The 23,860-nt window shown below is 48.5% G+C and overlaps 1 protein-coding gene across 12 annotated transcripts in view; it reads right to left on the reverse strand.

Annotated features, from left to right (window-relative positions):
- The window catches only part of LOC119180142 (japanin-like-RA2), a 318,672-nt gene that overhangs the window by 274,634 nt on the left and 20,178 nt on the right, over nt 1–23,860 (reverse strand). For all 12 annotated transcript variants that reach the window (XM_075868168.1, XM_075868178.1, XM_075868175.1 and 9 more), the window contains exon 2: nt 9,495–9,533. In XM_075868168.1, the coding sequence (XP_075724283.1) occupies nt 9,495–9,533 (39 nt within the window). The remainder of the gene's footprint in view (nt 1–9,494; nt 9,534–23,860) is intronic.

The following is a 23,860-nucleotide window of genomic DNA, read 5'->3' on the forward strand; positions in this document are numbered from 1 at the left end:
GGGGTTGGCGCCTTGCCAATGGACCCGGCAGTTTGGTTTTGTTGTAGTCCCCGATGTCCTGGACCCTGGTTGCTCAAGTCTGATGAATTTTTCTGTGCATTTGCGGGAGCTTGTGAGGTGCGGACCCCGCAAATGATGCACAATGGGTTGCACTTGTTGGGGGCCAACCCGAGAGGACCAGCGCCCACGTTTTGGCCACAAAGGCTGCTTCTTTTGGTGACTGGGTTGGGACAGATATCCGCCCGGTGCCCCAGTTTGCCACAGTGGTAGCACGTGGCACTGTCTTCTTGTACTCCCTGACGGGAGTCAGTTCTGCGTTATAATGGACGAAACGCGGAACGTTTTTTCCCGCGAAAGTCAACACAGCTACGTTGGAGTTTCCCGGCTTGCGCGCATAGTCTAGTTCACCACCACGCCACTGCACTATATGTTTCAGGGACGCACTGGTTTCCAGGTTGTGCACAGAAATCACACCGCGACACACATAAACGGTGAGCTTGAGGTGACCGCGAAGTGGCAGCAGTCCTTTGGTGGTGTTGATTTGAAAGTCCGACAGCAGTTTAAGAACTACCTCGCTATTCTGCGTGCCACGGATGATGATGTTTTGCTCCCAATTGGGAGAAATCGTGATGTCATTCATGTGCTGCCTTCCGATGAGTTCGGAAATAGCGGCGCTGAGCTCACCTTGTTGAAACGCTGTCTTGAGGCCTGGGTCTGTAGCACCATGGCCACCACGAAATACTTGGCTTGGAGATGGGGGCATGCAGTAGCTCGAGTAAAGTGTACAATTTACGTGACGGTATTTGCAAGAAGGTAGACATCGTCAAAGTAAAGAGAAAATAAATTGGCACTATCTTTTCGCCGTATTCAGAACCGTTTTATTATCTTGAAAATGATTCGTCACCGCCTTCATTGCAGCGCATTTGGAACGGATTTTTGCTTCATGCCTTGGCAACGACTTAAGACACCGCGTTCGAGATGCGTTTGTGCTGTATAGTAGGCTGGGGCTAGTCAATTTAAATTCAAGTACCGTTTCTGAGTACGCACGACTCTGGGAAATATTCCTCGTCGTCTCAGCGCAGCTCGGGAGGCAGGTGGCTTGCATGGCCGGTTAACTCCCGCGATCAAAAGAATGGTCGCACCCACTACCGTCTTTTTTTCTTTGGATGGATCTGTGATGCCAGAACTGACACCATGGCACAGCGCATCAGCACCATGACAATGTCTTTTTCTTCGCTTGAGTCGAACTTGATGCTGTTGGGAACTCTGTGCGAGAAAGGGCGAAAACAATAAATGCGGCACGCCCGGTTTTCTCCGCTCACTGAGATGGCAGTGATAAGCTGATCGGCGCCGGTCTATAGAGTTCTGGCTAATAACGAGATCCGGACGCGAATCTCCCCTTTTGCGACTTCCGGTCACTCGCATGCAGCCCTTGCCAGTGTGACAATTAGTCGCTTTTGAGTCGCCAGTCGCAAATGGTTGCGCGACCGCTGCTAGTCGCCGGTGTGCACTACCCTTTAGCCAATATAGAGGACGCAATTTCGATGCTAACGCCTACTCTAAAAACTCTTCTAGAGTATCCTCATGAGTTCTATAACAATAAAAGTAAATATTTGCTTTCATTCATAGTTGGCCATATATTCGGCCTACAAAATAATCGTGTAATTTTCCGCAGCGTCCTTTTATAATCAACTCAATTGTTCTAATATAGTGTGAAATTTTTGCACGTGTTTTAAGATAAAAATTCCCGCTTATTGAGGATATATTTTTGCTGTACGTGTCAGCTTTGTAGAATTTGCAAAGTACCCAAATGTGACATCACTGGATGCAGCGGCCGCCTTTAGTTGAAAGATGCGCTGCTAAATCATAAAAAAATATCTTCCTTGACAGTTCTTAGATCACGCTTGTTTTGTGTATACTTCCACGTTCGATTTGTGCGTCCTTCTTAGTGTTTGGGCAGCACAATTGTGTTTGTGCTGCCCAATCTTTTGTGTTTACAATTTCAGGTTGCTTGAAACCAATGTATTGAATATATATATGGTTTGTCAGGGCTGATGTCTAAGCTTTGCACTGTCACGGACTGCGGAGGGACAAGGGCTTTTGTCAGGCTGTTCGCCTTTAGCCCTTTGCCCCTGCAGTGAGCTCTGTATCCGGCTTACTGTAAATAAAAATACTACTACTACTACTACTACTACTACTACTACTACAATTGAGTATTAGGCTGTCACAGTTGGTTTGTGGTTAGAGCTGAAGCAGCACGTGCATGGTTTGTGCTGCTTGCTGTGCGTTTCAATATATTTAAAGTTGCAGCCACCGTATTCAATGCAACGCCCTTCCCGCGTAAGATCGACTATTTTATGAGTTTTTTATGTCATTTTTGCACAGCATTCTCTAAATGCTGTACGCAGGGAAATGAGATATTCATCAACCACAACAGTTATGATTATGGACAATAGTCACCGTGATAAAGATGTGCTACTATACGCGTCAACGTGGGTGTATGTACGTCATATAGCGCAGTAGCTGTCAAACACCAATAGAGCGTGTGCAAGCCCTCACATATCAATTTTCATTCATCATCATCATCAACAACGGCATCATAATCATCATCATCATCACCACCACCAGCCTGACTGCGCCCACTGCAGGACAAAGACATCTGCCATGTTCCGCCAGCCACTTCGGTCCTGTGCATGCGCTGCTCCTTTATACCCGAAAACTTCCTAAGCTCATCTGCCCACATAAGCTTGTGTCTCCCCTTCACCCGCTTGCCTTCTTTGGATTCCAGTCTGTGAGCCTCCATGACCACCGTTTATCTTCCTTGAGATGGTCTTGATGGACGACTGTACAGGTATTCTACAGAAAAGCGAGCTTTAAGGAACTGAACTGCGAGGTAAACTTCCCGGATGAATCCCCACAAGCATGGGCGTTCGGACAAGTTCGATGAAACAATTAAATCTGGTAAGCAATCAACAAGTGTAACCTGCAAGAACGAAGAGATTACAGGATGAAAATTGTCTCGAAAAAAGAAGAATCGGGACACTATTTGTCGTAGATAAAGGTGTTTTAGTCCTAACCCACTCTCACTGACTGGCTTGAATATATTATCACGACGCATGGGCTCAAAAGTCTAAGACCATATGAAAGTAGCGAAAATCCGATGAAAGTGTTGCATATAGAATCTTGCGCAATGAATAGGTTGCAATACATAGTAAACTTTGTCGCTAAGAAAGTATTGTAAGCTGCTGCTCTCCTAAATATCGAAAGTCGATAGGGACCGAATGTCTGGGCCTGACGTTCAAGCTTGGGGACGTGTTCCTTCCAGTAATGCGCACTGAATCTATATGCATGCAATGGTACACCGAGGTATGTTGGAGGAGTTCTTGTCCAATTAATCCCTGCAAAGTGGTTCGGTGTGCTCCCCCCACAAGCCAAACCACAGTCCTAAACTTTTAGAGGTATTTAAACGAGCTCCTGATACTACGCCAAACTTTTCAATAGTATATACCACATTTTCGACACTTGGTTTCTCTGTGCAAAGAATGCGACATCGTCTGCATAAGCCAATACTTCAACCTCACTGCCTAATATACTAAAGCCACGAATGCAACTCGACTGTATTATGCTTAAGCGCGGTGATTCTAGATAAAGTTCAAATAAAAGAGTTGACGTCGGGCATCGCTGTTTTACAGAAGAGCGAATAGAAATTAGACGAGTTGAGCATTTATTATAGCATAGTTTAACGCCTTTAAGAACAACTTTGCCAACATTAGCTTGTTCGAGAAGAGAAAAAAGAAAGGAATGACGAACACGATCAAAAGCTTTCGCAAGGTCTACCTGTAGCATTGCAAGATGTTTTTGAGAAGCATGACAGTATTGAAGCACTGTTCGAGCGACATGTATATTGGTTTGTATGGATCGACCTCTGATCCCACATGTCTGATGAGACCCAATGAGGATCGACATATTAAATTGCAACCTATTTGCTAATACTTTTGCGAAAATTTTGTAGTCCACGTTTGACAGCGATATTGGTCTGTAGCCCTCGACGAAGCGATGTTTTTTCTTGCCAGTTGTTTTCGGTATTAACACAGTGTGACTTTTGCAAAAAGATTGTGGGAATGTATCCATGTCATAACTCATCTGAAAAATTTTCATCAATATAGGAGCAAGTGTTTTCTTGAAAGCTTTGTAAAATTCGCCTGAGATGCCATCACGGCCCGGTGTTTTCAATAAAGGTAAGTTGTCGATTACTTGCTCAATTTTCTGTATAGTGATGGGCCCAATAATGACTACACAATCATTGTCCTTCAAGGGGTTCACAAGAGAAACAAAACTAGCCTTGAGGTCAGCGTCAAGATCATCAGAGGGATGGCTAAATAAACTGTTATAGTACGTTTCGAACGCCAAAGTAATGGCTCTGTTATCTTTTATGAGCACATCGTTAAAGTTCAAGTCTGGAATAACTTTAGAAATCGCATGGCGTTGCTCATCAAGTAAAGCTTGGCGCGTCAGTTGCTCAGAATTCAAAGTGCGCTGGTTCCGAGATCTAATACGTGCCCCTTGGTAGTGAGCAGCATCATATCTCTGTAGTTCGCACCTAATACATACAAATGTCTTTGACGTACTTTCCCGGCATTTCGCATGCCATCTCATAAAGATTGCAAAGACTTTTAACAAGTATCTTTTCATCATTCTTTCTAGAGAAAAACTTAACAGCCCAAATTTCTAAAGCTATAGCACGAACTTCTTGTTTAAAAATCTCCCAAGCAGCGAAGGTATGAAAACCAATCGAAAAAGATTGCCTCTATGCCATCTGGACGCGATTCATGAATTCCTGACCACAGAGGAGCTTCGCATTCATTTTCCAAAGAGCCCACTGGGGACGGAAGTGTTTGTGATGATTTTCACAAATTTGCGCTATCACAATACAATGGTCTGAGAATGATACAGCTTCGGTGCTGCACGACATTTTACGAGATAGGAGTGATGAGGACACGTAAATCCGGTCAAGGCGAGCATGAGAACTGCCTTGTACTCTTGTATATGCTATTGCCCGATTCGAGACCCCAATGTCCATTAGTCCTGCATTATCTACAATACCGGATAAAAGCTCACCACTCCTGTCTCTCTTTCCAGACGAATTATAACGATCAATAGCTTCACATACGCAGTTGAAATCTTCCATAATACGGTGCATCTGTCGACGTCAATTAAATTACGCACTTTTTCAAATAACTCAAGTCGTTTCGGAACCTCAATAAATGCATATAGATTGATAATTCTCCATGGCACTCCTTGCAACAAAAAATCAAGGAATATATACCTGCCCTCTTCATCAACACTATTGCAGAATGCCGAACAGGGTAGGTTGATTGACTTGATATGTGGGGTTCAACGTCCCGAAACCACCATTTGATTATCAGAGACGCCGTAGTGGAAGGCTCCGGAAATTTTGACCACCTGGGGTTCTTTACCGTGCACCCAAATCTGAGCACACGGGCCTACAACATTTCCGCCTCCATCGAAAATACAGCCGCTGCAGCCGGAATTCGAACCTGCGACCTGCGGGTTAGCAGCCGAGTACCTTAGCCGCTAGACCACCGCGGCGGGGCTGAACAGGGTAGGTTCTTTCTCAGAAACAACCAACAGCCCGCAGATAAAGCTTTAGCATGTGAGACACACACATTAAACTGAGACAGAAAAGGCCGCAGGGCCTTCTCGGTCTCTTCCGCGCTCTCGATCTTTGTCTTTTGGTTGGCGACAAAGTCGAGACGCTTCCGATTGAGTAGTCTACGGAGCTGTGCCTGTTGCTGCGAAGACCTAAGGCCGCGTACGTTCAAGGTAGCAAATATGAGTCGCTCAGACTGCGCCATGGTGACTACCGTCCAATGCGCTTATCGTCCCACTTGATCAGTCCCAAGAGTTGGCGCTGAGGCTTCCCGTGAACCCCCACCAGACCTCCTAGATCGGTATCGGCGACACTTCCCCTTTGGCATTGACTTTCGGTGACGGCGTGACTCCCTAGTCACTGACGCTGGGTCACTCCTTTTGCTTGAATCAGAGCTGGACGATGCACGACGTTTCGGTATTGCTGCATCTATAGAGATCTGCATATCATCTTCCGACACTGCATCTTGATGAAAAAGCTGCTGCGGAGCTGCAGCGCAAGCAGCTGAAGAACTTTCTGTGGCATCCAGCCCAGAGTCTCTGTCTTGTACTGGTGGTTTTTCGGCATCTTTATTGGTCAGCGCGTCAGCACTCTTCATAGGAACTCCTACTTGTGCTAGAGGCTGTGCGGTGTCATTTTCGGTATGCTGCTTGCATGATTCACTTGGCTCTTTGCACGGAGAAGTTTCAACTGTGTCAACAGCAAGTGACTATCTTTCTTTTTCTGGATTCTTGTGGTAGAGCCTGCAGCATATGAAATCGACGAAGTGTCTTCCGTTGCGTCCAAAACCTCGGTGGCATCCATAATATGCTCTTGTACGTTATCATCTGGCTGTTGTGTGTGCTGTCGCAGGTTGTTGGCGTATGTAATAACACAATCCTCAGCCGAATGACCGAAGTGTCGACAGTTGTCACAGCGAGAGGTTCTGCAGTTTTGACGGATGTGTCCAACCTTACTGCTCCAAAGGCAAAGTGGTGGGCGGCCAGGTATCAGGACGAGGCTTTGCACTCCGCAGACAAGAATATGAGGAATATCCGCAATGCGAACTGCATCAGCAAGAGACAAAACAACATCCCTATTTAGCGTGCGCATTTCTTCCATGTCAGCTACTTTCCAGCTTTCTTGTGATATTGTCTTGACCTTCCCTAATCCTTGCAGTGCCTCGCAAAAATAGGCGTCCTCCAAGCGCCCAGGAAGCCACATAAGCTTCAGCTTCACTTCCGTGGGCTCCAGGTCTATAACGAGGCATCGACGACTTTTGACGAGAAATTTGCCTCTTGTGACCAACTTTGTTTTCGTCAGCGTTGACTTGCATGTGACCATCCAAACATGAGACATTTGAAATTGACCTATGGAGCTTATTTCCTTCAAGTCAATGATGTCCCAAAGAGCATTTCTAAAATCTTGAACCCAGTAAGGGCGACCAGCTAAGTCCTCATGTAGAAGAACAGAGTCCACAACAAGCTTACCGGTGGGAAGGCGAGAAAGTACAACATGGTAGTCATTGCCGCAGGCTGAAGCCTGAGCAGCGCCTCGGCCCTTGGCGAATAAATTCTTCGAAGCGGAAAACATGGAAAACGCGACTGTTCAGACCGCCGTCTTCGTCTTTCTCCCTTCACTACGCCACGCCAGAACACATTGTAGAATTGTAAAACTACTATTTATCCGAAGAACGCGCTGTTCAACTTCATGTTTAGAAGTCGCATAGTCAAGACTGACACAATATTCCTTTCCAAATAATATTTGCGTCTTGATTCGACCGTGATGAATGGCTTCCGGGCACCGAATGACCTGCAGTTATTAGCAAGAGCACAAAGCTTTTTAAGCATCTACATCTTAACTCCGAAAAATCTCAAATTGACTGGAGGAGCTGTTACAGATTTTCAGCTGTTGCAGTCGATAGTCTTTTTTCCTTTGATAGTCGTTTCTAGCACTTGCTACTGGTTCACAATTGCAGATAATTTGCATGTCTTGTTTGGTAGATATTCACGCACACAAGTGAATAATGAGTGTTTTTCTTTCGCGCAAGCGACGATGTAGCAGTACACGTCTGGCGTGCCAGATTACTTATTTGCAGTTATATCGATACCTGCAACTAAGAAACCGCCAAACAAATGACTAATGCAATCCACTGAAAAAGTATGCCAGTATGTTAGTTATCTAACGCGTACCAAATCGCCAACTCAAATTTGCGCATTCTCACGTACGAGTCAGAGAAGTACCGGCTCCTGCGCTTAGAAAAAAGCTTTTGGTGACAGCTGACGTTGCTGAAAGCACGACACATCGATCGTCGCCGCTCCTTGTGCGGGCACCACACACACAGATAAAAGGTCGATTTAGGCTCAGAGGTGTGTAAACTGTACTTTACTGTCATTCTTACGCTTTAGAATTCTGCCTACACAAAGTAAAAAGCACCCGCAGCAGGTACACCAACGCGCGCGGTGAGATAGGCCTCGTAAGGATGGGGCACTAGGTAACGTTGCTTTCGAAGCAGCTGAGCTGTGATGCTTGAAGTTTCTGTCTTTGAGCTTCGCAATATTTTTAGCTGTTACCTAACCTGTACCTGAAACAAGCGGAAGTTCAATCATTGCCAGATATGCATTTACGGAGCGGCGATGGCAAGCGACAGCCGTTTTTCTTGCTTCTGCTGGCAGTAAACAGCGGGCGTGCCAGTATACAGATATTTGCAGTTATATGAATACCTACAATTAAAAAAACACCCATAGAAATACCAATGCAATCCGATGAAAACGTATGCCAGGGATTCAGTTCACGAAGGCGTACTAAAGTGCCAACTGAAAATTGCGTATTGTTTCATATCAGACGGAGAAGTACTGGCTAAGAACGCCCGGCAGCTTTCGGTGACAGCCTGCGTAGCTTAAAGCGCGACGTTCGATCGTCAGTGCTCCTTCTGTGAACATCGACACAAGAAAAAATAGTTGACTCAGGTTCATGGATATCTAAACTATACTTTACAGTTATTTTCACACTTTAATGTTGTGTGTACACGAAGCAAGAAGCCGGTAACCTACATCAACGCGGCTGCATGACAGGTTTATTGCTCGCTGGGCCGGGCACCGAGTAAGACCGCTTACGTATGCTCGGTATCTGTTAAAACATTATGTATGTTCGGTATCTCTTAGGGTAGCATTTTTCCCTGCCGTCGAGTAAAGCGTTTTATATTCAACATCACCGAAACAAACTACGGCACACGCTACAATAACATTCACGCTGCAGCTGCTCTCGTAGAAACATTGCATGGTCCAGTATTCACCAGCGCTTGCCAGTGGATATTCCAGCGCTTCCAGAGCTTTACAGTGCGAACCTGCTTCACAGCGTTTGAGCCAGCGCCCGTACCAGTGCGACGCAGCTCCTTTTCAGTGCGCCCAGCGAAGGGCCAGTGAATACAAGCGTGTACCGGCGTCTCCAGCGTATACCAGTGCCAAAAAACGTACAGGTATCACGCTGTTTTTGCAAAAGGGAACCTACTATTCCTCATTTAGAAATACATGCTGCATGTGCTCCACGCCAATTTCATTTTTGTAGTTGCTTGAATCTTGTGCTTGGCGCCCCGATGTACCAATGTACATCTAGCGCTCAGGCATCCCTCCGATGAAACATTTAGCTTTCGTTTTATAGTGAGCCCTAGGGTGCACGAATAAGCGGCGTATGTTATTAACGTTGCTAAGCGAACAACAATATGGCGCACATCTACTGCTAAAATAAAAGCTACGCTTTTCTGTAGCGCCCTCCATCCAGAATACTCTGAAGAGGCTTGAATATAGCCCATTCTAAGTAAATAGCACATTGCTGGGAAGCTCACCTGGGCAAAGGGAGGGCTCCAAAACCATCTCTTTAGAACCTGCAATGACAAACACCGTGGTAAATACTGTGACAATAAGGACTTCGTTCTTTTTTAAATAATAGAGGTTGCCTGAGCCACAAGGCTGCATATCTTTTGTAGAAAAATAGACAGACTATTGGGCGAATGAAAAAATTGTCAGATCCCACGTACAGCAAGAATCGATGGTATGCGAAGCACGAATGAGGAATGTTGATACGTCACTTTAAAATCAACACAACGTTACGAGGTGGAGGTAAATTATATCGTACATGACTTCCGTGTTATGATTTTTTGTTTGAATGTGTCGTTTGTCTTCGTCATTGATTTACGTCACGTGATGTCTAATTTAGTATATGTGAAGCTGGCAAAGCGGCCGGGGGCACGCTATGAACGTTGTATGTTGTCACGTTCTTGCATGACACGCGTGCCACGATTATCACGTTTGCACCAGTGACATACTTTCGTCATTCATTGACGTCACGTAACACCAGACTCTGTATATGTGGAGCTAGCCAAGCAGCCGTGAGTGCATCATTAAAGACCCAATGTACTCCAACGTGACGTTGACGCGCGCGCACGCTCTGCACGGCGGCGCTACACGTTAGCAAAACGTGAGAACTATGTAGTCTCACGCCAGGCGTGACCGGCGTGACGAGCGTTCATTGGCGTGGCCTGATGGTAACCGGGGCAACGTGCGACATGCTGCATGTAGTACCGATCCGTTACCCAGACTGCAATGCGTCTGCCTCTTTTCGGGACGGAGGGAGACCGGGCGCGCTCAAACGCGCATGTGTCAGAACGACGCAGCGTGGCGCGCACCTGCGAGTATACATGCAGGACCAGCGCCTGGCGTGGCAACGCCGGTGTGACGCGACGAAATGAACGCTGGCAAGCATGCGCACCACGTCACGTCGAAATGTATTGACGGCTTGAATGGCAAGCAGTCATGCTGTCACATGACACGAATCTTATGATTATCATGTTTGCGCCTGTGACATACCTTCGTCATCCATTGACGTGGCTTAATACCAAATTTGGCATATGAGAAGATAGCTAAATGACCGTGAGCGCAACATCAGCGTGGCATGTCATCGTGTTTTTACATGACACGCATGTCATAATTTTCATGATATGGTCTGTCACTTGTGATCGCCATACAATCATGCCATACCATACTACCCGCACGATACTGATCCCCAAGCCGAACAAGCCACCCGGCACAGAGAACATCCGCTCAATCTCCCTCACGTCGTGCGTGGGCAAGGTACTCGTGCACGTACTCAACAACCGCTGGCAACGGTACATGGAAGACAACAACGCATACCTGGTGACGATGCTGGGCTTTCGGGCCCGGGTGAGCACGCAGGACCCGATGCTGCTCATTCAACTAGACCTTCCCGAGTTCCCCAGCAAGACCGACTGCAGGACGTTCCTGGGACTCGACTTAAAGAGCGCATTTGATAACGTGAGACACTCGGCGATCCTGGCCCAGATCGCGAGACTCGGGCTAGGCGAGCGGACCTACACTTACATCCGATTTCCCTCTCAGACCGAGTGACGTACCTCTGCGTCGGACACCTGCAACTAGAGGAGCGAAAGTTGGGCCGCGTTGGCACACCGCAAGGGGCCATCATGTCTCTTTTCCTGTTCAACACAGTCATGATACCGGTGGCCGAACGCCTCACTCGACTATTGAACCTGCGGCACACGATCTACGCTGATGACACCACCCTGTGGACGACTGGAGGCACGACCGGACGCACGGAGGAATCTCGCCAAGAGGCAATCAAGCAGATCGAACACTGTCTGCGCGGAACAGGGCTCAAATTCTCACAGCAGAAATCGGAACTACTAACACTTCTACCACCCGGACACTGGTGCGAGTAGGTAGAACCAGATGCGGCTAAGCTTACGCTGCGGACAGAAGACGGCACCACCATCCCGCACGTCGGAGGAATCAGAGTGCTCGGCATGCACATCGATGCCGGCGACAGGAACCACACGGCCCTCAACAGGCTCCTGACGAAGATGGTGGTGGCGACCCGCCTCGTCAAGCAAATATCCACCAAACGGAACGAGAAGCCAACCTCTTGCGACTGCTGCAGTCGTTAGTGACGAGCCACGCATCGTACGTCGGCGGGTTTCACGGATGGCTGCAGCACGAGCGGGACAAGATCAACGCAGCCATCAGGAAGGCCCACAAGTCCACCCTGGGTCTCCTCGAAACACGAGCAACGACTTCCTTGCCCGACGGGGGGTCCACAACACGCTAGAAAAGGTGAGCGAGGCCCAGCGCATGTCGCAGCTCGCCCACCTCGCAAGGACCACTTGTAGAGAAATCCTCCAAAGAGTCGGCATGCGCCCGCCCAGAGGCATTGTCCTATCGAGACGAGGCCCCGGAGCACAGGGAGATCGAAAGAGACATCGCGAGACACCTCGTGGTCCTGCCGGTACAACGCAACATTCACCCGGAACGCAACAAAGAGCGACTGGTCACAAGAGCGAGAGCGCTGGCAGAGACTCGCGCCAGTGACTCGACAGCGGTGTACATAGACGCCGCCAAGCAACAATACAGACCACAGACCTCCGTAGCGGTGGTTGTCCGAGCCACGGATGGCAAACTGGTTAACGCCTGGAGCGTCCGAGCAACGTCTGCGAAGCAAGCGGAGGAATCTGTCATCGCCCTGGCGCTGAATGGCACTCCCGATGTCACCACCGACCTGAGCGACTCTCGCACGGCCATCGCCAATCCTGGCTGCGGGAGCATCAGGACCCCGGCAGCAAGCCTGCTGCCGAGAAGCAAGTCGACACGACACATCTACGGTGGTTCCGGGCCCACGTCGGAGCCTTCTCGGGCGGAGCGGCCAACCGCAACGAAAGGGCGGATGCCATCGAACTTGAGCCTACGCACCGTGCGGCGCCCCCGCCCCTCGAACGCAGAAGAAGCCGAACCCCCGAACTCGGACCCGCCACTCGACTATGCCAGCATCCTTTAATTGTACCGAGAGGGCCGCCGAGTGCTTCCCGGGCCTCACTCGAGGCTGGGGCGGCGCGAGGGGGTCCTCCTGAAACAGACCGGCACGGTGCTCACGCCCACCATGGCCCGACACGTGTGCCCCGGTTTCTACGAAAGTGCGAAGTGCAGTATCTGTGCGTGAGAACTGGCACCGCTGACACATGTGCTGTGGTAGTTTGACTCGTGTGCGGGGGGAGAGATCACCCACGCACTACCACCGCACATTGTGACGAACATACGCTTGCCCGATCACGAGGTGAAGCTCAACGCCATCCAGTGGCTTGACGCGGTCCTGGCTCGGCAAAAGCGAATGGAGCAAACTCCTAGTAGGTCGCGCTTGGTCTGCCGTCATTAAGGTCTAGATAGACAGGAGGGTGCGAAACCCTGCGTGCTGCTCCCACCCTCCCCACGCAGGATTGCTTAATAAAGTCTATTTCTCTCACTCAAGAAGGCGCGGATCATTGCGCGAGACGTGGTAGGATTCTTCGCAGACTCTAGAGCTCCAGTGAACCCGTCTGCTCTCTGTGAACGCTCCAGAGAGACTCCTAGTTGATAATTCGAACTACTGTGGTTGTTTCATGAAGTGATTAGAGGCACCAATGATATTTCGGAGATGCCCCTGTGGACGCATCAGACGTACAAACTATATCACTGTACGATTGAGCTAGCAAATGAATGAACTCGCATGCCACCATACGCGGTACTTAGCGAGAGCTCCCGTCGCGCACAAAACCTTTATATGGAGTAGCATGGAAACCATCACGTGAGATGTCACGTATGCACGCACCCATGATTCGAAGGCAAGGACGCTTTGCATAGCTGCCCTTGCGTCACAAGACCCTGGGCTGACCCGTTAACATAAAGGGCCAGATAAACCAATTTGCTCTGAAATATACGAGCATGCAACGAAGTCTAACTAAGAGTACTTGTCTTAGCGTGAGTTTCTGCACTACAATTTTGTTTTTTCAAAATAGCAACGCGGAATTCTTGAAATTTATCAATCACAAGTTTGATCGTTCTTGAGCGTGGATGGCAAGCGCACAAACTAGTAAACTCAATTCATTCGGCGCATAACGTCAAGCAGAAAATGTAATTATGTAACCATCGAACGTACATGTTCTTTCAACGTCACCTCATATTTTGTTTCTTTATTTCAATATTTCAGCCCTAATGCAGGGCTATAGCAGAAGTGGATGAGTTATACAAAACTAATACAAACAGAACAACAACAATGAAACTGAAATAAATTACAGTAATACAAAGGAATATATTACTACGGTATTGCAAACCCGAATTTTATCTATTTTCTAAATGGTCAATAGCGGCATCAATAAAAATTTGTAATGATAGAGAGTGAATACTGTCCGGTAGGGAATTGCAGAGCTCTATAGTAAGGGGGGAAAACTAAATTTGATTGTGTTATTACGAGCAAATTAAGGCTTTATGCTCAAGGCTTTATTTTGTGTTGTGGGAGCTACTGGTGCAAAATTCTTGCATAAATGCGTTGTAGTTGCCACCAAAGATGCCAGGAGAGGAGTTGATGACTGTACATAATAATTTTGAAGATTCGATGCAATAAATAGAATGTAATGGTACAATGTTCAGTGATTGCAGAGCCTGTGTTGGTGAGAAGTTGTGGGTGTAGTGTCGGCATATGAAGCGGATGGCCTAACGTTGAACGCTATCGAGGATTTTTAACTCACCTTGTTTGTGAGGGCACCAAACGACAGATGCGTAATTTAGTAGAGGGCGAATTAACATTTTATACAGAAGTAATTTGGTATCACGGTTGGATTTAGCCAAAGTACGAAGCAAATAATCCATCTCCTTTTAGAGCTTTCGCGCTTATACGTTCAATGTGGTTAGTTCAGGAAAAATGTTTTGTCAGAATCACAACCAAATATTCATATTGTGAGACTATTTTAAGTTGTGTACCACCCACGTAATAAACAAACGAAAACGGATTCTGTGCATTGGTAAAAGACATGACGACTGTTTTATTGCAGTTGACGTTCCACTGCTAGGTTTCCCACCAAGAGCTGAAAGAAATAAGCGATTTTGAAAGACGCTGATAATCTTCCGTAGAATTATTGGGTTCGTATAACGCGCAGTCATCAGCATAAAGTATTATTTTAGGTGAGGTTCAGTGAGTTACTTCAATAATATATATGAGGAATAATAATAGGCCTAATACAGATCCCTGAGAAACACCCGAAGTGATGTCAACAAGGGATGAATCCGCTGAGTTGAAGGAAACAAACTGTGAGCGATAATTAAGGAAACTGGCGATCCAAGAAACAAGACGAAAATTATTGAGTATGGCGTGTAATTTCACTAGCAACTTAGAATGAAGAGCAGAGTCGAAAGCTTTAGAGAAGTCAATGAAAATGGCATCTATTTGATTTCCTGTGTCTATGTTAAAGGCAACGTCATGAACCAAATTGACTAATTGTGTAACTGTGCTGTAGTCACGACGGAAAGCGTACTGAGTAGACGTTACAATTTCATTGTAGTCGAGAAATTCAATGATATGCTTGTTAATAATGTGTTCCAACATCTTGCATGACTGTGGTGTAAGGGATATTGGCCTGTAATTAGATAAGAGTTGTTTATCACCAGAGTTATACAAAGACAAAACTTTTGCTGTTTTTCATGAGTATAGTACTTCCGCACAGTCTCGGGATTTCTGAAAAATTACAGTGAGGTAACGGGCTGTCCACGCGGAGTGTCTCACAAGAAAGGAATTCGGTATGCCGTCAGGACCAGAACATTTTTTGGTGTCAATATTCAAGATTAAGTTCCATACACCTTCAGTGCTTACTACAATATTACCTAGTATATTGGTTTGTACATCATGAATAAAATTCAGAATAACAAGATAGCCGAGGGTGAAAACTAACTGAAAATAAAGGTCGCTGCATTAAAAACTACGATTAGGTCGTTTTTAATGATATCACTTATCTTGAAAGAGGAACTGGCTATTGTACTAGGCAAGACTGAAGTCCAGATTCTGCGAGGATTGGATATAAGTAACAAAGGAAACTGTACAAAAAAGTAGAAGCCTTTAACATTTTGTGTGCAAGCGCCAAGTTATGCCTTCGCTTTCTCAAAGGAAGCTTGAAGCTCAGGGTTAGCATGTGTGGTTTTACGCAGTCTGGCAACATGGCGAGATGTGTGACGAGGTTTATTAGTCGATAAAGACAACGACAAGACAGCGTGAAGAACCGTCCAGCAGAGATCAGCACAGCAGTGAGCCAAAGCACGAGCGGAGAGAGCCGAGCGTTGGCGACGCTGCTCGCCGCAGGCACATCTTCTTCTTCACAATCGCGCCCGCTGAAAAAGGAGTCATCCTGGCGACTTAAGAAGTTTCAGGCAGAAGCTCATGGTATGGTTTAAGTCGGGAAACATGGACGATGACACGTGCACGCCGGCGCATGTCGTCCGATCTGGAAACTGGGTCAATTAGGAAATTAACCAGACAGGTTTTCTCCAAAACGGTGTAAGGCCCCTCGTACCGGGGGACAAGTTTGGAGGAGAGTCCCGGTGTTGGGTGTGAAATGGCGAGCCACACAAGAGACCCTGGGGCATAGCTGGGATCTGAAAGGGCGGTGCTACGGTGTTCTTTCTGGAGTTGTTTCTCTTTTGAGGTGAACGCACGGTGGAGCTGGCGGCACTCTTCGGCTTGTCGAGAAGTATCGGAGACAGGTGGGCACTCGGAAGCATCAGGACGGTAAGGTAGTAGGGTGTCGATTGCATGGGAAGGCTCACGTCCATAAAGAAGAAAGAAAGGTGAGAATCCCGTGGTGGTTTGAACTGCGGCGTTATATGCGAATGTGACGTATGGGAGAACACGGTCCTAGTTGCTATGATCAGATGCCACGTACACTGAGAGCATATCACCCAACGTGCGGTTGAACCGTTCCGTTAGCCCGTTAGTCTGCGGGTGGTATGCTATCGTTTTCCGATGAATAACGTGGCATTCCGAAAGCAGAGTTTCGACGACCTTGGAGAGGAAAGCGCGGCCACTGTCACTAAGGAGCTCTCGAGGTGGACCATGTCGAAGGATAAAGCGACGTAAAATGAAAGAGGCGACATCCTGAGCTGTAGTGCTCAGCAAAGCGGCTGTTTTGGCATAGAGTGTCAGGTGGTCAACTGCCACTATAATCCACCGATTACCATTTGATGTCAATAGAAGGGGGCCGTAGCGGTCAACGCCGACGCGATCAAATGGCTTGGCAGGGCATGGAAGTGGCTGCAATGCGCCAGTCGCTCGTGGCGCTGTTGATTATTGTCGCTGGCAGTGAGGACAGCACTGCACGAATTTGCGTTCAAAGTTGTGCGTTCCGCGCCAGTAATAGCGTTGGCGAAGGCGTTCATAAGTTTTGAACACCCCGGCGTGGCCACATTGCGGATCGTCGTGAAGAGAGGCACATACTTGTGATCGTAAAGTGCGTGGAATGACCAGTAGCCACCGGCGGCCATTGGGAGCGCAGTTGCGTCGATGAAGAAGTTGATTGCGGATGGCGAAATGGAAAGCTTGACGTCGGAGGGATCGAGATACTGGAAGGTTGGACGTGCCAGATAGATATTCAATAAGAGATGCAATCTACGGGTCAAGACGTTGTTCGGTGGCAATCGAGTCGAAATTTAGCGATGACAAGGTCTCGAGGCGAGTGTTTCCGCACGTCGGATCTGGTGATAAAGGTGAACGGGACAGGGCATCAGCGTCAGAGTGTTTGCGTCCGCAGCGGTATACGACGCGAATGTCGTAGTCCTGAATCCGGAGTGCCCATCGCGCAAGGCAGCCAGAAGGGTATTTCAAAGTGGAGAGCCAGCAAAGCGTGGGGTGATCAGTTACTAGATCGAACGGGTGGCTGTGTAAGTATGGCCGGAATTTTCCAAGCGCCCACACCACAGCCAAACACTCTTTTTCTGTCACGCTGTAATTATTTTCGGCTTTCGTCAGAGTGCGGCTAGCGTAGGCTACAACGTATTCTGAATAGCTGGGCTTTCGTTGAGCTAGGACAGCGATTAGCCCGACGCCGCTGGCGTCCGTGTGCACTTCGGTAGAAGCCGTCTGGTGGAAGTGGCGAGGACTAGGTGGTGAGTTGAGCAGACGGCGTAGAGTTGTGAACGCAACGTCACATGCAGGGGACCAGGAGGAGAGGTTCACGTCACCACGAAGAAGCTGGGTTAATGGTGACATGATAGATGCAAAATTGCGAACAAAGCGCCGGAAATACGAGCATAGGCCTACAAAACTGCGAAGTTCTTTCATGGTCATCGGCTCGGGAAATTCTGCGACTGCTCGAAGTTTTGCTGGGTCAGGTATTACGCCATGTTTGGACACGAGGTGGCCTAGTATGACAAGCTCGCATGCAGCTAAGCGGCATTCTTTCAGGTTAAGCTGCAGGCCAGCGTTGGTCAGACAAGTCAAAACGTGCCTGAGACGAAGGAGGTGCGTAAGAAATTCATGGGAGAAAACCACGACATCGTCGAGATAATAGAGGCACATATTCTACTTGAGGCCACGTAGCGTATTATGCATTAGACGTTCCAACGTGGCAGGCGCGTTACAAAGCCCAAAGGGCATGACGTTAAACTCGTATAGTCCGGCTGGTGTAATAAATGCTGTTTTTGGTGATCGGCTTCAGCCATTGGGACTTGCCAGTAGCCAGACCGCAAATCTAGTGACAAGAAAAAATCCGCTCCGTGAAGGGTGTCGATGGCGTCATCAATGCGCGGCAAAGGATAGACAACCTTGCGGGTTATCTTATTCAAATGACAATAGTCCACGCAAAATCGGATAGATCCATCTTTCTTACGCACGAGGACGACAGGAGACGCCCAGGGACTGTGAGATGGTCGAATGGCGTCTCTACGAAGCATATCTTTGGCTTGATCGTTGATGACGCGGCGCTCTTCAGCGGAGACACGGTATGGTCTTTGACGCAGTGGCTGGTGCAGGACGGTATAAACATGTTTGACTTGTGACGTGCGGCCCATTTGAGGCGGCGACACATCGAAAGAACTCCTGAACTCATGCAGAAGATCAAGCAGGTCGGCATGTTCAGTGGGAGTGAGGGTGTCGGCGATGGCGCTGAAAAACATATCATTAGACAACTCCCCGAGTTCTGACAGTGCTTTTGGGTGGTTGCAGTAGTCATCCAAGACATCAACCAAAGCCGAAGGGTCGACATCCTGCACGCGGCCGAGACGTTTCCCCGCAAGCAAAGTGACAGGTGTGGAAAGCGGATTGCGAACATATTGCTTTTTCCGGCGGCAAGGTCAATTGTTGCGAAAGGCAGCGGCAGAGCTCGACGACTTTTGAAGATATTGGAAGGCATAAAAAGGCATGTAGCGTCAGTGTAGGCGTTGCATAAAACGGGAACAAGGGCGAAATTTCCAGGTAGAATATCGGTATCTTCATGAACGATTATCTTCGCCGGCTGGTTAAGAGCGTCAAGTAATGGGACATCACACAAGGGTGAAAACTCAACTTCGGCGCGAGCGCAGTCAATGACGGCTATATGGCGGGATAGTAAGTCCCACACGAGGATGACGTCTTGCGAACAGACAGCGAAAACAATAAATTCCACGATGTAAAGATTGCCTTCGATGGACACTCTTGCAGTGTAGGCTGCGAGAGATGTTACTTGCTGTGCGCTTGCGGTGTGGAGCGAGAGTCCCCAAAGCAGCGTCGTGACTTTGCGCAATAAACGGCAGAGATTAGCGGCAATAACAGAAACAGCTGTGCCAGTGTCCACAAGGGCGAAAGTACAATAACCTTCAACAGTTACTGCGACCACGTTGGCAGGAGATGATGATGATGAAAAACATTTATTATAAAAGAGAGAGGTACGGGGCCAAAGCATGACCCCGCTACTTGGTCGGCGTCCTTAGTCCGGGACACCGCATGACGAGGCCCCTACTCGCGCCCGTCTCACCAGAGCCCGTTGAGACTCTATTGATGAGCAGTTGAGGAGGGCAGTCTCCCATTTCCTCTCGGGAAGGGGTAGGGGCAGGGGGTAGGTGGGGATTTTTCGGACATGCCCATACCATGTGGAAGATATCACACGTCTCCCCACTGTGTGGGCACCGCCCATCTGTGTTCGCATCGAAATGTTTTAGGATTGCAGGACAGAGTAGAGTACCTGTCTGCAGGCGCTTCAGAGTTCGCTCTTCTGCCTTACCCAGCTCTTTGCAGGAGCCGGGTAAAGGCGGTGAGTGTCGCGATAATAGGTCAGAATTTCTTTGAACCGCAGCAGCGGTGTATTGGCCTCCGAGTCGTAAGAGCCAAAGTGGGGAGCCCGGTGGGTAAGCGCTCGGGCGGCCGCGTCAGCGGTCTCATTACCTCGTAAGCCTTGATGGCCAGGAGCCCATACGATGCGTTTCGGGGCTGAATCAGCGAGAGCCCGTTTTAGAATTTGGCTGGATAGGGGGGATATCTCTCCTACTAAGTGATGAGCACATGTTTTCCGGGAGTCCGTGATGATAGCTTTCGAGTTGGGGTCCGCAGCAGAAAGCGCTATCGCGACTTCCTCAGCGCGCTCTGGATTTTGTGCTCAGAACGAGAACCCACAGACATGCTTTTTTCCGGTGAACTACACAGGCCGTGTAAAATCCCGTGGGCGAAGGCCCTGCTATATCTACGTAGAATACACAAGGTCGGGAGCCGTGTTGCCTCTCAAGCGTCCGAGCCCGCGCCTGTCTTCTGCTTTCGTGCGTGTGTTTATCCATGTTACTGGGGAGTTGAGAGAGCGAGAGCATATGCCGCCACAGTTCCGGAATACGCTCCGCCTCCTCTAGAGTGCAAGTGTGCTGTATATGTAGGTGGTTCAGCAGGCGGCGCCCGGGAGTTGTCCGCACGAGCCGCGTATATGGATTCATAAGGTGGGCCTCCCGCAACTCCTGGTAGGAGTTTAGCACACCTAACGCCCTCAGTTTGGCGTTGGAAGTGGCCAACGGGAGATCCAGAGCTCGTTTAGTAGCCTTACGAATGATGGCGTACGTTAGCAGGAGAGGGGCGAGGGCTTAGACAGTTCGAAAACGGCGCAGTTCTTGCCTCTTGAACTGGGGTGCTTAGTTTTTCTGTTCGGAAGGTCCGGGCCGGCGACGCATGGGGGAGGGCGATCGCCGACAAGGAGACGGTGCGCGCTGCGGCTGGAAGTCAAGGTGGTCAGTAGGGGCATTACGAGGTGGTGACGAGACCGGCCCGTATTGGTTGAAGGGTTGGCTGCCGGGTTGCGACGACCGGGCATAGTGGCCGGACGTCTGAGGTCGACGGCGTCAGTAGCGTGCAACGTGTCCGGGAGGGAAGCAGGCGTAGCGAGTCGGTCGGTTATCGCACGTCCTACATCATTGGGGACTGGTGGTGCCGCCCAAGGTGTATAAGCAGCCGGGTGTGTGCGCTGTGAGCGCGTGGTGTAGGGCTGTTGCGGAAGCCTACGCACAGCGTCTGCATATGTGAGCATATGTGGGGCGGCTACGGGCTGCATCTCTTGCGAACAGGCAACAGGAGGAGCCACAGGCTGCGCTGCATGCGTTAGGGGCGCGGCCACAGGCTGAATCGCTGGCGGATAGGTGACAGGGGCACCTTCTGGCTGTGCGACACGCGGGCAGTGGACACGGCTAGATAGAGGCGGCTCGTAGTGCGCAAGGGGAACAGCTTTTGCAACCTCTTCCGATATAGCAGTGCGAAGCGGGGCGGGTAGACGGGTGGTGGTCTCGTGAGCAAAAGGCACTAGAGAAAGTTGGCGGGCGGCTTCCTCACGAAAGAATGCTCGGACTTGCTGAAGCAATAGTGAATTGTCAGGCATGGTGTCGGAACTGGACAGCGACTCACCACCACGCTGAGTTTGTCGAGTCAGAGAGCGTTGCTTCTTCAACTCGTGGTAGCTCTGACACAAGCTGACCACTACAGAAACTGTGCTCGGATTTCTAGCCAAGAGAATTTGAAATGTGCCATCTTCGATGCCCTTCAGGATGTGTTTGACCTTGTCCGACTCGGGCATGGTGTCATTCGCGCGTCGACAAAGGTCGACGACATCCTCAATATAGCTGGTAAAATTTTCGCCAGTCTGCTGAGAGTGGACGCGCAAGCGCTCTTCTGCCCGCTGCTTGCGGACAGCCGGCCGACCAAACACTTCAGCACATGACGTCTTAATGACGCTCCATGTGGGGATGTTGTGTTTGTGGTTGTTAAACCACAATTTTGCAATGCCCGTGAGATAAAATATGACATGGCCGAGCTTGTCGGCTTCATCCCATTAATATTGGCGCTCACCAGCTCGTAGTGTTCAAGTCAGTCTTCCACGTCGGTCCCATCCGCACCGCTGGAGACCTTCGGGTCCGTAGCCTAGGATGGCTAGGGCAGTTGAACTGGGGCGACGATGCCGTTGGGTTTGCGTTGTCAGTAATAAAGGGCGGTAGCGTGTGGCTTCGCAATTCCAGGGTGTAGCGACGGGGATAAACAGCACTCTCCCCCAAACGTGACGAGGTTTAATAGTCGATAACGACAGCGGCAAGACAGCGTGAAGAACGGTCCAGCAGAGATTAGCACAGCAGCGAGCCGAAGCACGAGCTGAGAGAGCCGGGCGTTGGCGATGCTGCTCGCCGGAGGCACATCGTCTTCTTCACTAATGCAATATATCTCTGTTAATCCAAGGCAGATTGTTATTCACGTTTATGTTTTTTAAATGAATGTAAATATTGATGCAGAATTTCGCTAATGTCTCAATATAACCAACAACACTGTTGAATGGAGACGCAGTGCTAAGTGACAAGAAATGGTTGAAGTTATCCGCCAGAGCAACAAAGATACACGTATCATCAGCCTTGCTGAAATCCTGAAATGCCAAGTAGCTGTAACGTTCATGCGGATAGGACACCTAATGTGTACAAGGACGGCGTCATGGTTCGAAATGCCTTCTAATATATTGAATTTAAAGCCTAAGTTAGAAAGAATGTCACTGATAAAGAATAGGTCGAGTATGGAGTTCTGCCACGTGTTCTTTACAACTAATTGTATCAGGTTACGGGACAAAAAAAAATGAAATTAATGCCCTACAGATAGATGAATTAGTGCTGAAATATGTGAGGGAAGGCTAATGAAAGCCCGAAACATTGAAGTCACAAAGATTGATTAAGTTTGTGCTGTCGAGGCTATGGTCAAGAATGAACTGAAAAATGTTATCGAAGAAGTCACTGGAACTATCAGGAGGACGATAAAGACCACAAATTGTTAAATTCTGCTTATGCGCTAGTAACCTTCACCATGTTGATGTAAATGATGTCTGTTTTGTCATCTTTGCTAGAGTATGTCTAAGAAGGAAATATGCTGTTTAGTGTTATTGACGTTTGTGACAATGAGTTTTTCTAAACAAACAGCCCCCACAGAGGCAATAATGAGTCCTAAATGAGAGACGGTGATATATGCACAATCAACAGTGACACGTCTGCAGCGTTACACCGGGCATCAAATGAAGCAAACAATAAAACGCACATAAAGTGAGAGACTCGCGAACTACTTCTAAAGCCAGAGTCGAAAATATCGACCGAAAATTCTCACTTCCAATTCTATGTAACCGTGTCTTTTGTTGCAACTTGTTTCTTTCAGCGGGCAGGATTATGAAGAGGTCTTGGCCGTCACTAGACTTTTTCTATCATCACAAGTAGCAACAGCCACCTATGGCAACCAACAGCGACGCAAATCTTGGGTGAAAAGTGGGGCACTGCATGGGCCAATCTCGCTGGTCCGAGTCCAGCTTGGCCCGAAAACTTCATGCTCCTGCCTGCGGGAGCCCTGGCCGGTGTTTTTCAATATCCTACCTATATCCGTATCCGTATCCGTATCTGACTTGACCCAGAAAGGTTCGGGTACGGCCCATTTCAGACAGTTATCTATTGAACCGAAATGAGGCACTGTCTACTCTGTTTATGGCTAAGATTCCTGTCTCAAACAAGATATGCGTCCTAGTCAGTGGTTTAGAGCTTCCTTTAGTGTCAAAATTTCACAGGTATGCCCTGTTTACTTTCGGGTTATTGGGCCCGTAACACTTTAGCGAAATCCTTTTGGAGTAATGTAAATTTTAATTGCAGTCATACCTGCAAGTTGGTCCGCTGCCGGGATGGCGCTGTGTCACGTATGCCTCGTTCTTCTCGGCACGGGGAAAGCTACCAAGATGCTGCGGGGCTCGGGTTAAGTGCAAAAGCATGGTAATCACGGTAGGTCCTTTATTAGGTAATGCCATGTAATAAAAAACATGCTTTACGCACTTCTTAGAGAGATACACCAGGCTGGATAGCGTTACATGAAGTAAAGCCGTCG

Source organism: Rhipicephalus microplus, chromosome 7 (genome assembly GCF_043290135.1).
Source record: "Rhipicephalus microplus isolate Deutch F79 chromosome 7, USDA_Rmic, whole genome shotgun sequence".
In the NCBI taxonomy this organism is placed as follows: domain Eukaryota; kingdom Metazoa; phylum Arthropoda; class Arachnida; order Ixodida; family Ixodidae; genus Rhipicephalus; species Rhipicephalus microplus.